At 41.5% G+C, this 17526-nt stretch overlaps 1 protein-coding gene across 8 annotated transcripts in view; it reads left to right on the top strand.

Moving 5' to 3' along the window:
• LOC100617194 (transcriptional repressor protein YY1-like) overlaps nucleotides 1-17208 on the top strand; it is a 179059-nt gene extending 161851 nt beyond the window's left edge. For all 8 annotated transcript variants that reach the window (XM_056808918.1, XM_056808919.1, XM_056808915.1 and 5 more), the window contains one exon: nucleotides 15827-17208. In XM_056808918.1, the coding sequence (XP_056664896.1) occupies nucleotides 15827-16515 (689 nt within the window). In that variant the 3' untranslated portion in view covers nucleotides 16516-17208. The remainder of the gene's footprint in view (nucleotides 1-15826) is intronic.
• Nucleotides 17209-17526: the final 318 nt, after the last annotated feature.

Raw genomic sequence — 17526 nt, 5'->3', positions numbered from 1 at the left:
GGCACATAGGCACCAAATAATTGTTCAGCCTCATCAGCCTGATCTTGCAGATTACACACACTGCTCTTCATTTTGCCCTCTTGACACACAACTTTATCAAACCCTCTTAGGCCTGAAATTGCAGTGGGCTAGTGTGGTGAGGGATGACTTAGGTCAGCTATAATCTCCAGCGGGTGTAGCAAACTGATCTTAAGACTTCCCAAAGAAAGACACGTGTCTTTACATATCAGGCTACTTAAATGGGAAAGGGGTTTCTTTCTGGAAAACCGAACATCAGCCCTCAGCCCATTAGGTACTGTACAAGTTAACTAAATAAATGGCTGCCTACTATGTGAAACAGAGCTGAGAATTTCCTAACAGAAAAAACAAATTAGAACCAGTCTCAAAGGTTTCCCTTGCAGCCTGAGAGACAGAAAATATTCAAGGCAGGCCTCTTTTGGGGATATCTCCGGGGACCCAGGCTGCCTGCCAAAGCCAGCTGCTCCAATTAGTCCAGCCAAAATGCAAAAAAGCTCCCAAAAATGGAAAAGGGAAAGGAAAAAAGAGAAGAGGAGACAAGGAAAAAGAAAGGGGCAATTTCTTTTGCAATAAATGGCAATCCCCAAACAAAAATGGGCTAAAGAACGAGGCAGGCAGCAACCTTGCTCTCCAATTGAACAGTATTTTGCCTCTTAGAAGATCTGCTAAAGGTTCAGAAGTTGGAGAACAGAAAAGGGTTCAGCAACTATGGTACAAACAAGTTTCCAGTATGGAGTATCTCCATGATAACCCACATTTAAGAAGAGTCTCTGGGGAAAAGGTGAAAGATAAATTTTGACTTGTGCTCTAAAAAAGAAAAGCCTAAGAGTGAGTTTGTCTTCACCAAGGAAATCAGAATTAGACTTGCTATTTTTGCTCTGAATCACAAAGTTTCTTTTGTACTGGGCTTATCATTTGCAGTAAAAATAATGAGATCAATAAGACTATTGAGAATATTCCCACTTATCAGGCCAGCTTACCTCAGCAAGTTTTTGACAGAGGGAAAGAGAGAGAGAGAGGCACAGAGATAACGCCACTGTAAAGAACTCATTCCAAGATAGTTCTTCTCTCTGCCTATTCCCCTCCTTGCCCTTCCCTCCCTCCTTCTCCCTTTCCTTTCTTCCTCTCCCCAATTCCATCCCTCTTTATCCTTCATTCTGTCTCTTTTGCCCTCCCTCTTCTTCTCTCCCTGCATACTCTTATCTCAATCCCTCTCATTCTCTCTCCATCTTTCTTCTTCTCCTTGCCCTTCTACCTCCATTCTCCTTGCCTCTTCCTTCTCTCATTCCATCTTTCTTTCCTTTTCTTCCTCCAACCTTTTCTCTACATTCTTCATTCCTCTATCCTTATTCCCTCTCTCCTTCTGCCTTCCTCCATCCTTCTTCACTCTCCCCCCCACCCCCTGCAAGCTTTCCCCCTCTTCTCCTTCCTCCCTCCAAGTATTTCTTAGTATTAAAAAGACTGGCAGATACTAAGCAAAAGGCCCCGTGTTTGTTTTATCCTCACATTTATCTTGGGTGATCAGTAATGTTCTCCATTTTGCATGATGAAATTGAGGCAGACAAGTTAAGTGCTTGCCCAGGGTCCCATAGCTAGGAAGGGTCTGAGTGTTGGTAGTCAAGTCTTCTTGATTTTGAATCCAGAGTTCTATTCACTGAGCCACCTAACTTCCATGCATGTTGACTCTTGCTCTTTGAGCTGTCTAATTTTAGAGCCAAACATTCTTTATATACCCATCTTTTATCATGAGTCCATTTCTACAGAGTATTGAATAGGCCTACCTAGATTACTTCCCAGGGTCTGACCAAGTCTGTGATTCTGTGTTACCTCACCCTTGATCCTTTGGCAAAACTACTTGCCTTCACTAGGCCATCTACAAATCTTTTACTCAGAGTAAGACCTTAAGGGCCACAATTCAAGTGTGACCTGAATAAGGTCTTCTAAATAAGATACTAGTTAGTTGATAATGCCAGTAAAAGATCATGGACAAACAGTACCCCCTTTTTACCGACAATGGTTTGAGCTCTTGGCTCCAATGGATCCTTCGGCTCCAAACCATCTGCCAGCCAGGTGGTTTTGTACTTGGGTTGACAATTTCCTAATCCCTACAAAGCTTCTCAAAGGCCAAACTCCAGCCCCTGGCCTTAGCAGTCACTTTTTTCTGCACTTCAGGCTATATAACAAGAGGAGCCATTACCTGCCCCTCTCTTTGGTACCTATTGGGGTACAGAAGCAAAGCCATAGCTGATAAAATGGGTAGCACAAAGCATGCCTGAAGTGAACAGCATAAAGCAGGTCTGAAATCAATTTGGCTGGGGGAACAAATCATTTGGAGCATCTTCTTGTAACTAATTATTCTTATTAACTGGGTACTAAAGTCAGTGAGTTCACAGGAACATAGTAAAATTCTGGAACGATATTATAACCTTAGAGCTAGAAGAGACCTCAGGGGCCATCTAGTCCAACCCCCATGAGATGAAGTGATGTGCCCTAGGTCACAGAGATAGTAAATGTAGGGCCTCTGATAACAGTCTTTTAACTTCTTTCTACTGTGCCACACTGCCTCTCTTTCTCAGTTGCTCAAGGGTTTCCAGTGCTCTCTAAATTTTGGCACCCTGTATCCTGCCCTATTTATCAGCCAATAGGAAATGCAAGTGCCCTACCTAAGGCCTGGGCAGAAAACATGGGCCCTGCCTTCTTCCTAATTGTATGAAATCCTCATTTCTCAGTGAGAGTCTGAAAAGTGAAAGGCCAAATGTAAATGATGGTTAAGGTGATGCCAAATGGGCCCAAAGCCCATAGATCTTTGTCTCTTACCCTACTGTTGTGAAAATAAGGAAACTCCTCACTCTTTATTCTCAGTTCATGTTTCTAGTTCAGGAGGTCCCCTTCTAGTATATGGGTCAGAGGGCAAAAATTGCATATATAGAAAGTGCAATGAGCGCCATTTAATTAGTTCATGAAAAGTTACCATGATCCCTAGTCATTACCCAGAGTTACAGTTATTGGGGTCCTGACAGATGGCATTAGTGTCATTAATGAAAATGAGATTATCAGTCTAGCTCTACAGACACCAATTAACACCAAGAAATTGCAGTAGATGAGCAAGGCTGGGATTGCTCTGTGACATGACATTCTGGGAAACATATTCATTGTCCCTTACAAAGAAATATTTAATCTATGTATTTTTTCTTTCAAATGCCATCTCACTCATTAAAAAGTGTTTCCTTTTGTAAGGAGGAAAGACAGGCATGGACTAATAATAGGGATTTGTAAGGCTTTCAGAGACCCATTTACGCCAGCTGCTCCCTCCATTTTTGATTTAACTTAAAAATAAAGGTCTTCAGGCTCTCTAGCATTTTTTATAAAACCTTCCAGGAACTAGAGTCCTCTGGTTCCCAATTACTAATAGAGTTAACAGCATTATTTAATAAGTTTTAATAATTACATTCTATGCTCTTTGGCCTCAGGACATGTGAACATCCATGAACAATGGAAGATTGCAAGTTCAATTTTGAGATGCCTAATTTTTTTTAATCTTCTATAGAGGGGGTAGTGTTGTTCTAGGAGAGAAGGAAGAGGAGGGAGCAAGGGTTGTGAAAGCAGAGGTGGTAACAGAGGGAAGATGAGAGGAATTAAGGTAAAAAACAAATCGGTTTCTAGGTAGATTTTCTCAGGCTTTGAAAATAAGAATGTCATGATAGTTGGATTCTCATTAGCCAGAATGATAAGCCTTAATCATGCCAGAAAAGAGGAAACTTACAATAAAAATAACAAAACGATTATTTTTGAAAGCCATTTCAGATAAGTTTCTTTTAGTCCAGAACTTTGATCTCATTCATCTAAGTGAACATCTAGGGAGTAAACTCCCTGCACCAATGTAGACTGGCAACTCTTGCTCAGAGACACGAGTTGTCTTCAAGTACTTTCATATGTAAAAGCAATTTAACTTCTTTGCCTTGGCCCAGAAGGCAGAACTGGATAAGGGAGGCAAATTAAGCCTCAGTGTTGGGAAGGAACTGCCAACAACTAATGCTATCAAAAAATAGGAGAAGAAAGGTTCCTTAGAAGGCAGCGGGGTCCCCCTTCCCCACCTTGGTTGGTCTTCAAGCAAAGCCTTAATGCCCACCTGTCAGCTATGCTATAGTGAGGCTAACATGGTTAGCAGCAGATAGCCACTGAGGATCCCTCCTACTCAAATTTTGTGATTATTTTCCATATTTCCATAATAGTATATTGTGGGTTAATTCTCATTATATTTTTGTAACATTTAATATTAAGGTGAGAGCCAGTATTGTGGTACTGTAATGAGACAGGGCAGTGGCCACTAGAATGGGGAAATGAAAACACCTACCCTACAGTATTATAGTGAAGGCTTAGATGAGACAACATGTTACATGCAGTAAAAACTATAAAGCACTATGTAGATGTTTTATCATTATTGCCTACTAGGTACAGGTGAATCCAGGACCATCTTTCCTCCTGTTCTTTGTCTACATGGTTACTTCTAATCCCTCTGCCCTCATGATCCCCGCTCTTCCCCATCTTGACACCAGTTCAGCTCTACAGAAGTCCTTTGCTACCTTATCCTGCCACTGATCTTGCCAGGTCTGCCAAGCCCCAGCCTTTGATTACTCCCACAACTTGCTGCCTTCTCTCCTATCTGGGTTCTTCTGAACAAAGCTAGAGAAAATTGCACAATTAGATCCACTAAAAATTTATGTTATATAATCTTAAATGGGCAATCCTTTCACATCTCCCTAATGGATTCACCATCTTAGTCACCACAGTGGCTTTTCCAAAAATTTCTCCAACTCTTCCATGAATCCTTCTCTCTCCCCTATCCTCTCAGTTGAGAACCAACCTCATATTTCACTGAGGCTGCTGTGGTTAAAGGATGGCATAGTGGATTGAACACTAGGCTAGGCCTGAAATCAGAAAGACCTCTTTCAAATATGACTGCAGAGAGTCCCTAGCTTTGTAATTTGGGGCAAGTCATTTAACCTCTTACTACTTTGGTTTTCTCAACTCTGAGTACATTAATAGCACCTACATCCTAGGGTTGTTGAGAGGATCATTGAGATAACAATTGTTAAGGGCTTATCACAGTATCTGGTATGTAGTAGACACTTAATAATTATTTTTAACTTCTCTACTTCCTTCCACCAGAAAAAAACTGGAACCATTCATGGAGAACTCTGGGTTCCTCCCTTATAATCTCATATCACTCAGATGCCTTCCGCCATGTTCTCCTTAACCCCTGTCTCACTGGAAGAGATGCCTTTTCTCCTTGCCAAGGAAAATCCTCCTACATTCCCATATCATCCCATTCCATCTGAGAATATTCCCCTATCGTCCTCACTCTTTCACTAATCAATCTCCAATTTCTTCCTTTCTCCTGGCTTCCATCTAACTTTTCCATCTTCCTTTTCTCAACCCTTCCATCTAAAATGTGCTCATGTCTCCTCCATCCTTAAAAACTTTTACTTGATTTGTCCATACCTGCTGGTTATCATCCTAAATTCCTCTTCCTTTCATAGCCAAACACCTTGGGAGAAAGTCATCTGCAGTTAGTTCCTCCATTTCCTTTCTTTTGAACATCTTAACTCTGTAATTTAGTTTCCAAGCTCATCATTCATGTGAAACTGTACTCTCCAAAGTCACCAATAATCTCTAAATAGCCTTTTCTCAGTTCACATCCTTCTTGACTTCTCTTCAGCTTTTGACACTGTCAAGCATCCTCAACTCCTGGACACTTCTTTCTCTCTAAGCATTCCCAGAACTACTCTCTCATGATTCTGACTATCTGATGACTCCTTTTGTTTCCTTTGCTGAATTTTCATCCAGGCTTCACCCACTAACCAGAAGTGTCCTCCAGGCTCCATCCTGGACTCTCTTCTCATGTGTCTCTATATTATTTCACAAAATGGTCTCCCCAAAATAGAAACATGAAAGACTATCTATTTATACCTATCTTTTTGTCAGGTGATACCTATTGTGGTGGAGAGTATGGGGGGAGGAGCTGAGATACCTGGGAATAAATTTTACTAAATTAAAAAATGAAATTTAAAAAACCAACAACAAAGTGATCTCATCAGCTCCTGTGGATTCAATTAACATCTCTATGCAAATGTATATATCTAACTCTAACCTCCCTCCAATACTCCAGTATCATATCTTCGGGTGCTTATTAGACATCTCAAAATAGATATGCTTTTACATGTAGAACACCTGGTGTGGAGTCAGGAAGACCTTGGTTCAAATGTTGCCTCAGATACTTACTAGCTGTGTGACCCTGGCCAAAGCATTTCACCGCTGCCTGCCTCTGTTTCTTCATCTGGAAAATAGGCATAATAATAGCACCTACCTCCCAGGGTTGCTATGAGGATCAAATTAAATAATTATTAAGTGGTTCACACAGTGCATGCCACATAGTAAGCAATATATGTGTTAGCTATTATTACCATTATCTTTAACACAACATGCTAGAACTGAACTGATTATGCCCCCTTCCCCCCCCCCCGTCTGTCTTCCTAACTCTTCCTTATTACTTTCAAGGGTACCAGCATCCCCACAGACAATAGGGTTCACAACCTAGGTGTCTTCCTCAACTCTCTCTCATCTGCCAAAACCAATCGGTTGCCAAATCCCATCTTAACATTTCTCATAAATGCCACCTTATCTCCTCTGACACTACTATCATCGAGGTACAGGTCCTCATCACTTCATTCCTAGACTAATTTTAACCCCTCACCTTCAGTTGCAAAATCAATACTGTGTGTTGGTTCCAAGGCAGAAGAGCAGTAAGGGCTAGGCAATGGGGGTCAAGTGACTTGACCAGGGCCACACAGCTGGGAAGTGTCTACCTAGCTGACTCTCATGCCTAAACTACTGCAACAGCTTGCTGGTGAGGCTCTTTGTCTAAAGTCTCTTCCCACATTCTAGTCCATTCTCCACTCAACTATCAGTGATCTTCCTAAAATTCAGGTCTGTCTGACTATCTCACACACCTCCCAGCCAGCCACTCACTAAATTTAAGGGGTTCCCTATCATTTCCAGATTCAAATAGAAAACCTTCTGACTGGCTTCGAAAATCCTTTTAAAACCTGAAACCTTCTTCCTTTTCCATTTTTCTAAGACTCCACTTCATGTCTGTTATGATCCAGTGATACTGGCCCCTGAGCAAGACACTCCATCTCCCAACTCTGGGCATGTTCAGTGACTGTCTCTCATGGTTGGAATGCTTTCCTTCCTCCCCACTTACATCTCCTAGCTAAAATCCCACATTCTTCCAGAAAGTTTTCCTACTTTGAAAGTTCAACAGGAATGGGGGATGAGATAAGCAAAAGAGCTAAGTCATTCAGGAGGCAAGGCAGGAAGAAGGGTGATAGACATCAAAAATGGTGGCTCTGAAAAGAACCCTCCCCCAAAAAAACAGTAAGAAAAGAATAATTGGGAGATGTAGAGCACAAGTCAAAAATATATAAAGGGAGGAAATACCACCAAACAGCCTCAATCTTTACTGCATAACTAACAGGCAAGGTCTTCTGAGAATGGGAGCAGATGAACAGGAAGCTGGGGCCTGGATGAGATTACAGACATTGCAGTGGGAAAGAGATGAGGATCCTAAAGGCAAATAAGGGGGGAAAATTCAGCTGTCACTTCAGGGCCTTGTTAAGTAACCTAATGCTCTCGTTTTAATTCATGCTTTCAGGGGCAAGCTGGTAAAAATTTTAACTTTCAGCTCTGCCTTTTTTCTAGATATGTTTCATTTGTATTAACATTTTCTCTATCACTTCCTTTTTAAAATTTTTTATTTAATTAGTCAATTTAGAACATTGTTACTTGGTTACACGAATCATATTCTTTCGCTCCCCTCCACCCACCCTTCCCATAGCCAACACACAATTCCACTGTCCTTGATCAGAACCTATTTCCATGTTGTTGATGTTTGTTCTAGAATGATCATTTAGAGTCTACATCACCAATCCTATCCCCCTCCACCCATGTAATCAAACAGTTGTTTTTTCTTCTGTTTCTACTCCTACAGTTTTTCCTCTGAATGTGAATAGTGTTCTTTCTTGTAATTCCCTCCGAGTTGTTCAGGATCATTGCATTGCCACTAATGGAGAAGTCCATTACTTTCGATTGTACCACAGTGTATCAGTCTCTGTGTACAATGTTCTCCTGGTTCTGCTCCTTTCACTCTGCATCAATTCCTGGAGGTCATTCCAGTTCACATGAAATTCCTCTAGTTCATTGTTCCTTTCAGCACAATAGTATTCCAACACCATCAGATGCTACAATTTGTTCAGCCATTCCCCAATAGAAGGGCATCCCCTCATTTTCCAAATTTTTGCCACCACAAAGAGCACAACGATGAATATTCTTGTACAGGTCTTTTTTCTTATTATCTCTATGAGGTATAAACCCAGCAATGCTATGGCTGGATCAAAGGGCAGGCAGTCTTTTAGCGCCCTTTGGGCATAGTTCCAAATTGCCCTCCAGAATGGTTGGATCAATTCACAGCTCCACCAGCAATGCATTAATGTCCCTACTTTGCCACATCCCCTCCAGCATTCACTGCTTTCCTCTGCTGTCATGTTAGCCAATCTGTTAGGTGTGAGGTGATACCTCAGAGTTGTTTTGATTTGCATCTGATTATAAGAAATTTAGAACACTTTTTATGTGCTTATTAATAGTTTTGATTTCTTTCTCTGAAAATTGCCTATTCATGTTCCTTGCCCATTTATCAATTGGAGAATGGCTTGATTTTTTTTTGTACAATTGATTTAGTTCATTATAAATTTGAGTAATTAGACCTTTGTCAGAGGTTTTTGATATGAAGATTTTCCCCAATTTGTTGATTCCCTTCTAATTTTGGTTGCATTGGTTTGGTTTGTACAAAAATTTTTTAATTTAATGTAATCAAAGTTATTTATTTTACATTTTGTGATTTTTTTCTAACTCTTGCTTGGTCTTAAAATCTTTCCTTTCTCAAAGATCTGACAGGTATACTATTCTGGGTTCACCTAATTTACTTATAGTTTCCTTCTTTATATTTAAGTCATTCACCCATTCTGAGTTTAACTTGGTGTAGGGTGTGAGATGTTGATCCAAACTTAATCTCTCCCATACTGTCTTCCAATTTTCCCAGCAGTTTTTATCAAATACTGGGTTTTGGTCCCCAAAACTGGGATCTTTGGGCTTATCATAGACTCTTTTGCCCAGGTCATTTACCCCATGTCTATTCCACCGATCCTCCTTTCTGTCTCTTAGCCAGTACGATATTGTTTTGATGACCACTGCTTTATAGTATAGTTTGAGATCTGGGACTGCAAGTCCTTTGTGCTTTGCATTTTTTCATGATTTCCCTGGATATTCTTGATCTTTTGTTCTTCCAAATGAACTTTGTTATGGTTTTTTCTAATTCAATAAAAAAGTTTTTTTGGTGGTTCAATGGGTATGGCACTAAGTAAATGAGTTTGGGTAGGATTGTCATTTTTATTATATTACCTTGTCCTATCCATGAGCTGTTAATGTTTTTCCAATTGTTTAGATCTAGTTTTAATTGTGTGGAGAGTGTTTTGTAGTTGTGTTCATATAGTTCTTGTGTTTGTCTTGGCAGATAGATTCCTAAGTATTTGGTATTGTCTAGGGTGATTTTAAATGGAATTTCTCATTCTAATTCTTGCTGCTGAAATGGGTTGGAGATATAGAGACATGCTGATGATTTGTTGTTGATTATTTCCACTAGCTTTTTAGTTGATTCTCTAGGATTCTTTAAGTAGACCATCATATCATCTGCAAAGAATGATAGCTTGGTCTCCTCATTGCCAATTTTAATACATTTCATTTCTTTTTCTTCTCTAATTGCTACTGCTAGTGTTTCTAGTACAATGTTAAATAATAGAGGTGATTATGGGCATCCTTGTTTGACTCCTGATCTTACTGGGAAGGCTTCTAGTTTATCCCCATTGCAGATGATGTTTGCTGATGGCTTTAGACATATATTGTTTATTATCTTTAGGAAAGGCCCTTCTATTCCTATGCTTTCTAGTGTTTTCAATAGGAATGAGTGTTATATTTTATCAAAGGCTTTTTCTGCATTTATTGAGATAATCATCATGTGATTTTTGTTGGTTTGCTTGTTGATATGGTCAATTATGTGGATGGTTTTCCTAATATTGAACCATCCTTGAATTCCCGGTATAACTCCCACCTGATCATAATGAATAACCCTTGTGATCACTGAAGTCTTTTGCCTAGTATTCTAATTAAGATTTTTGCATCCATGTTCATTAAGGAGATTGGTCTATAGTTTTCTTCCTCTGTTTTTGACCTCTCACTTTCTTAAGTCTAGACAATCCACAAGATAATCAAGGCCTGACTTGTGGCATTTATCAGTTCCTGAAGTGTAAGGGCTCACACTGGAAATTCAACAGTTGGCTGACCAGACCACTTCTACTTGGGCTTGTTTTGAGATTCAAAGATTGGACACATTATAGTGGTCATTTTAGATAGTTTTGTAGTAATTCTGTATCAGGGAAAAAAACCCGAACCCATTACCTGAGAGTTAACCTTAGATTTTATCTTAAAAATATCAAAGAAAACTTTTGAACAAATCATCTCCAAGCCTGACTGCAATCCAAAATGCAGCCTTGCTAACAAAAGTCAATTAAAATGCACCTCTCTGCTTTCTGGGGCCTCCAGAAGCCAAGGCTTCTGATCTCCTAAGTCAGTAATCAGCTTCTTTGCATCAAATATAACTTTCAAAGGACCCTATGTTTATTCTCACTTCCAGAAGACTGCCAGTGGGTTGCTATTTATTCCTATGGGACAGGGAAGGATTTTTCTGGTTTCCTCTGGTGCTTTTAATAACAAGGAGGATTTTTCTTCTACCTTTCCCCAGTGTCATTCAATTGTAGTTAAGGAAATTAAACAGCTTGTGGGAGAGCTAATTAGAGCCAATTATTTCTTGATTGACCCCCTTTGCCACTGTGATGCCTGGTAGAATCCATTCCCTCCTCTAGAAGGAGAGCTCCAGCTGCACATCTGCTTTGCAAGGCACATCTCAACCTCCTGGGACTTCCTCTGCTTCAGACCTGACTACAATATTTCTCTCCTTTCAAGTTAATGCCCTGATAAAAATGCATCTTAGTGAAGAGAAATTAGCCCAGACACCTATAAAATCTATCTACCAACCCATGCAGAAAAATGGCCCCCAACCAGGCATGATAGAGATAGGCATTAGAGTCAGCTCCAGGATCATTACTCAGCCTTTTACAAACATTTTAAACCACCTTCCTTCAGAAGTAATCCACAGCCATGGACAACCTGGTTGGCTACAGTCTTCTTCTACTCCACTGGGGGGGCTTGGAAAAGTTTGGGTACATTCCAGGTCTAATGATCAATGAAAATCAAAAATATCTATAAGCTCTTAGCTAATCTCCCTGATTTCCTTGCTGGATTTGGAATCAAGGTCCCTAAAGGTCAAGTTCCTCCTTGGCCACTTGTCACCTTGGGAAATTAAGGGGTTGGACTTGTTGATCTTGAAGGGTCCTTCCAACTATAAAATAGATATTCTTTTCTCTTTATTAAGCAACCACTGCATACAGACCTATTGCGTTAGGCTTTAGAGTAAGTAAAAAATTTACCTTGGCCCATCTCTGCTTTCATGTAGCCTGTAGGATCAGGACAAGACAAGTGCAGAGGTAACCTATGATATTATCTAAAGCTGATTAGAGAAATGCCAAACAGAGTGCTCTGTGAGATATAGGGGAAAGTCCATCAATGACTGGCAGACTTAGAGAAGACTTCCTAGAGCTGATGGGAGTTGAAATTGAACTTTAAAGGAGAGGCAGGAATTGGATATGCAAAGAGAAGTAAGCAGGAAGAGCAGGAGCAAAGAAGGCATGTTGAAAAGATGGAAAGTAGTCCAGTCTCCGGAGAACATAGAGTAGATGATGGGAAGGAACCACACCAGCAGTTTAGAACAGCAGAATGGCTCCGGATGACTTCCAGCACCAGGTAAAGTTGTTTCCATTTTCCAGGGCTAGGCAAGAGGGGGCCACTGAAGATTTTTGAGCAGAGGGACGATTCAACATGATCTGCATATAAGAAAATGTGTCTATTAAGGCTGCTTTGGAGAAAGCAGTCAGAAATAACTGCTCAAGTTCTACTAATATCCTGGGTTGGTGAAAATGAGGCCCAGATGAGTTAAGGCAGTTGCAGAGGAGGAAGACCTGGTGTGAGAGGGATGGTGAAGTGGGGTCCAGAAGGACCTGGAAGCTGAATAGATGTCAAAGGTGAGGGAGAAGGAAGAGGCAAAGAAACACACGCAGTTACAAATAGGGACCCAGTTAGCCCACGCCACTACAAATGCCAGAAGTTGAAGGACTTCTTGGACCTCTCACTTCCAGTTAACTGCAATCCCTATTTACCTGCTTCCAAGACCAGCCCTTTGCTTTTTCTGGATCTTGACTGCCAGCCTTTTCCTCTGGTTCCCATGGTTTAATCTTCACCAGTATCTCCCCTAGCTTTGTTTTCATAGGGGAGGAAATTTGGCTTGCCTACCATCAGCTCAGCTCAGCTCCCGTAGTGGGTAAGAGACTTTGGGATTCCTGGAGGATTTCTCTGCTTCCATACCCCAGGGCCTTCCTGACACAGAGACAAAGAGAAACAAGCTCATTTGCTTACCCCACGTGATAGCTTTTCCAAATCAGCATGAGGTCATCTAAATCTCCAATTACTGGAGAACCATGCAGGTGATATTGGTCAAGCTCTCCACTTGGACCCACCTGAGAGGATTGCCCTGCGCCTCATTTTCCCCTCCGCTGCCAAATGAGAAAGTCCAGGAAGCCTTTCATAGGCCACCGAAATCCCAGTGCATTCCCCTTTATTATATATGGGCCAGCTAGCTAGGCTTTTGCCTGAAGGGGAAAGAGCTGCTTCCTAGAAAGCCTCTCTGCAGTGCTCCAAGGCTTGTTTGGTCGGTCATCTGCAGTGCAAGAGCCCGATTAGGCTTCGAACAAAGGAAGGCAATTATTCCAGACAATAAGGCTTCCTGGTCAACCAAGCCGGGCTGCATTTGAGGCGTTTCATCGTCCTTTTCCTTTTTCGGTTTCCCCATATCCTTAACTATAACCCCTTTGCCGAATGCATTCAAGTTCATAAAGTGCTTTCCCGACGGGATCTCCCACAGTAACCCTAGGCCACATGTGCTTCAGCTGTTGGCCCCATCTTAAAGGTGCAAAGGCTGAAGCTCAGGGTAGCCAAAGTACTTGCCCTATTCACATGCCTAGGAAGTATTAGCAGTATTTTCTAGGGGAGAAAACTGAAGTACTCAGAGGTTAAATGACTTGCCCAAGATCACAAAGCTCATGTGTGTCTGAGGGTAAATTTGAACTCGGGTCTTCTTAATTCCAGACCCAGAGCTCTTTTCCCTGAGGGTGTATTTATATAGAGAAAGATATTTACACACACATATATGTCTCAGTATAGTCCTCTGACATTCCACTGCAGACTATCTTCCAAAGTGACATTGATCAAGGAAATGTTTTAGAATAAGCTGTGGATTTGGAACTCGAGGGCCTGTTAGAATCCTGTATCTGCCACCGCCTGTCCAAGAGATCTTGCCCTAGTTATTTTTCCTCTGGACCTCAGTTTGCTCATCTCTAAAATAAGAGGAGGAGGAGTGGACTTCTTCCAGTGATGAGAGAAAAGTCTTAGAATAACAATTCTGAATCTGGGGTCTGTGAACTTGCTTTTTAAACATTTTGATAACTGTATTTCTGAATAAATGCTCTCCTTTGTAATCCTGTATTTTATGCTTAGAAAGAGAAAACATTAAGTTCTTACTAATAAGTCAGTCAAGAAAAAATTCATTAGGTGGCTCCTATATGCGAGGCTCTATGACGGAAAAGACAATCCAAGCTCTAAAGGTGCTCGCACTCTAGTGAGAGACACAGCAAGCAAACAAATTCTGTCTAATCAAGCTGGAGAGTTACTTTCTGTTCATTCTATCAGAGGGAAGGCTTCTTGCCTTAGTTGAGATTTCAAGGAAATCAGGGAAGTCAATACTGTGTACTTACTAAGTGCTTCTTCTCTGTCTCCTCTGCTGGAGTCTCACCCCTCTTTTCTCCCTCTAAGTCCCACTTTCCTCAATGATCTTATCAGCTCTCTGGCCCTCTATGCTGATGACTCTCAAATCTAACCATCCTGTTCCACCCTTTCTGCTAACCCCCAACAGCATGTCCAGTAGATATCTACAGCTCAACATATCCCAAGCCAAACTCATTATCTATCTTCCCCCCAAACCCTCTCCCTCCACCTGCCTTTCCCATTGCTGTTGAGGGCAACACCAGCCTCCCAGGCTCTCTGGTTCACAACCTAGGAGACATCCTGGATTTCTCACACTTCCAAAGAAAGCACAGTTGGCATGAATGCTGAAAGATTTTCCAGTAAAAAACTCATCCAGGAGAGGAAGAGACCATAGGGGTAGAGGTGTTGCCAGGGTGAGAGGACCACTCAGGAAGACATGAAGAGATAGTCCAGGAAGTCAGGGTGGGGCTGCTGCAGCTTGGAAGAGAGTATGATTGGCCTGGGTCATTTAGAGACATCATGTTGAGGTGTCTATATGCCTTAACAGACTATCACAGGGATCCACAAAAGGTTAAGAACTCCTGGTTCAAAACTTTCAGACAGGAAAACATCGATCCATGTCTTACATCAAAGGACCATGTGATTTTAAGGTGGTTTGGGTGGTACATTGGATAGAGCACTGGGCCTGGAGTCCAAAAACCTGGGTTCAAATCTAGCCTCAGACACTTACTTCCCATGTGAGCCTGAACAAGTCACTGAACCTCTGATGGCCTCAGTTTCCTCTTCTGTAGAATGGGAATCATAATAGCACCCACCTCCCAGAACCATGGTGGAGATCAAATGAGATAATGATTATAAAGAGCTTTCTTCCAGACTCCCCCCACTCAAATGCCTATACTGCATCACCAAAGAACTCTTCCCTGGATAACATCCACTCCAGTAGTCATAGCAGCACACAGAAATATGGCAACTGTCAAGGAACAAAATCCTAACCAGAAACAGAACTAGTGTATATGCTCTGAGTCATTCCCCTTCCCCAAGTCATGCAAAGGCACTGACATACTATGAGTCTACCTTTGTACCTGGTAGTTTACAGTAAGTTATTAGAATATGAGTGACTTGCCAGCAAGTAGGACAGGGTTGGAACCCAGGCCCATTTCAGCTCCAAGGCTTTCTGTCTACCATATTAGGCTTACTCTACTGGCACCTAGAAGGGAGACATTAAAACTTTCCAAGCAAGTAGAGATTCTTTTCATTTGTTTTGTTTTGGTTTACGTTGTAGCATAATGTTAGCTCCTTGAGGGGAAGGGTTGTCTTCATCTTTTTTTTGTCTTTTTATCCTCAGACCCCTGCCTTTCAAGCTGTTAACTAGGAACTTGGTAGTAATGGGGCACTGACACTGATGGGACAGAAGGGAGAAATACATCTTCCAAATTTGCAGCCTATATGCCAATCTGCAGTCTTCTTTCCCTAGATTATAGCTCTTCTCCACACACAGTAGGACCTAAGAAGTGTTCATAGATTTGGTTTAAATGAGGGCAGTAAGATGTGTACCCCTATCTGCATGGCTTAGGGTAGCTTTCTTCTTCAAAAACCATTACTTTGAGTGAACCTTTAAATCATGAGTCTGGTCTAGGCCCAGAATTGTAAAGTTATTTGGGTTGCTAATCTGTCCTTGCTTCCTTTTCTTTATGTGAACCCACAGGAGATGAACAGAATGGCAATGGTGCAGAGGGAGGTCAAAGCTTTGATGCCTTGGAGGAAAGTTGGGAGCAGAAACAACTGCAAATCAAGACTCTGGAGGGAGAATTTGCCATCACAATGTGGTCAGCAGATGAAGAACAAAAAGTGATCTCTGAATCAATGGTAGCAAACGAAGAGCTCCCAGAAGAAGCTTTATCTTTGGAGATTCCTGAGAATCTGACCAGAAAGAAGCCTAGTGCCGAAGGGATGACTCTGATCAATCTGTCCGATCCCCAACAACTGGCTGAATTTATCCATCAAAATAAGCCACCTGGTGAAGCTGAGAAGAAGCTGCCTTGCCCTCACGGAGAATGTCCCAAGCTATTCAGAGATAATTCTGCCCTGCGGAAACATATGCATACCCATGGTCCCAAGGGTCACATCTGTGCGGAATGTGGAAAGGCTTTTGTTGAGAGTTCCAAACTAAAGCGACATAAATTAGTTCATACTGGAGAGAAGCCATTTCAGTGCATGTTTGAAGGTTGTGGGAAGCGTTTCTCACTGGACTTCAACCTACGCACACACATGCGCATCCATACTGGAGATCGGCCCTATGTGTGTCCATTTGATGGTTGTACCAAGATGTTTGCCCAGTCAACCAACCTGAAATCTCATATCCTGACCCATGGCAAGTCAAAATGCAGCAAGTAAAGAGAAAAGAGAAAAAAGATATTGCCATTGAAAGGAATATGAGTAGATATAAACATAGGTTCCATTTGTTGTAACATTTCTAGAAGAGAAATTTTCTAAACTGAATCTCATCCACATGGTACTGTGGGTTCAGCTTTTCCAAGAGAAGACCCTGATTTCCCTCTCAGTTCTACTCCCTCCTTCTCCTCCTCCAAATTTCCCATCACTAGCTAATGTCCCACTGCTCTTCCAGTAATTCAGGCTCATCCTTCCCTCTACATTACCACCTCTCTATCTCCCACCGCATATCTAATGAGCGGTCAAGTTTTGTGGTCCCATCTCTAATCTATCATATGGGTCCCTTTCTCTCCACCCAAGCTCATGACTTGACCTTCTCTCCATTAGACTTGGCAGTTGTGTCCTCTTTAAGTTCCCTGCTTCCAGTCTCTCCTTCCTTTGAACCCTGTGCCTGAAATGTTTTCTTTCCTTATTCTCCTATCAGATTCCTTATCTCCCAAGTTGTAATTTCCCCAAACCTAGTAGATATTAGTGTTTGCTGTTGACTCAAGTTATAACTTCTGCGTTTACTTGTTATTTCCCCAATGGAATTTGAGCCTTTGGGGGCAGGGATTGTTTTTGAAATTGCCTCTGTGTGTGACAGTTTATAAATGACAAATACTAAATAAATGTTGGCATAAATTGATTTGAAACTCAGAGGTATGAAGTCTCTCCTATTTTGTTACCATCTGGAGAATACAGCTTCTTCTGTTTTGAGCCTTTTTTACATTCAGAACCTCCAGTTTCTGACTCTTTAGGTGACTTCTCCAAATCTCTCGAGTACCTGGTCCCTTGCTCCTAGTTGGGGTTTACCCAAATGATTCAAACCTATTAGGCTTCTGTCGTGTCTTCTACTACAGCCATCCTGCTATACTCGGTGGAAGTAGCCCTGAGTCTTCCATATGTCCCTGTTGCCCCTTTCTTTCCTATTCCCTTCCCTTAGAAGATACGCCTAAGAAAATTGGGACAGCTTTC

This window comes from Monodelphis domestica, chromosome X, assembly GCF_027887165.1.
Source record: "Monodelphis domestica isolate mMonDom1 chromosome X, mMonDom1.pri, whole genome shotgun sequence".
Lineage (NCBI taxonomy): Eukaryota > Metazoa > Chordata > Mammalia > Didelphimorphia > Didelphidae > Monodelphis > Monodelphis domestica.
Note: the sequence above shows the minus strand (reverse complement) of the source record. Positions and strands in the feature narration are given on the sequence as shown.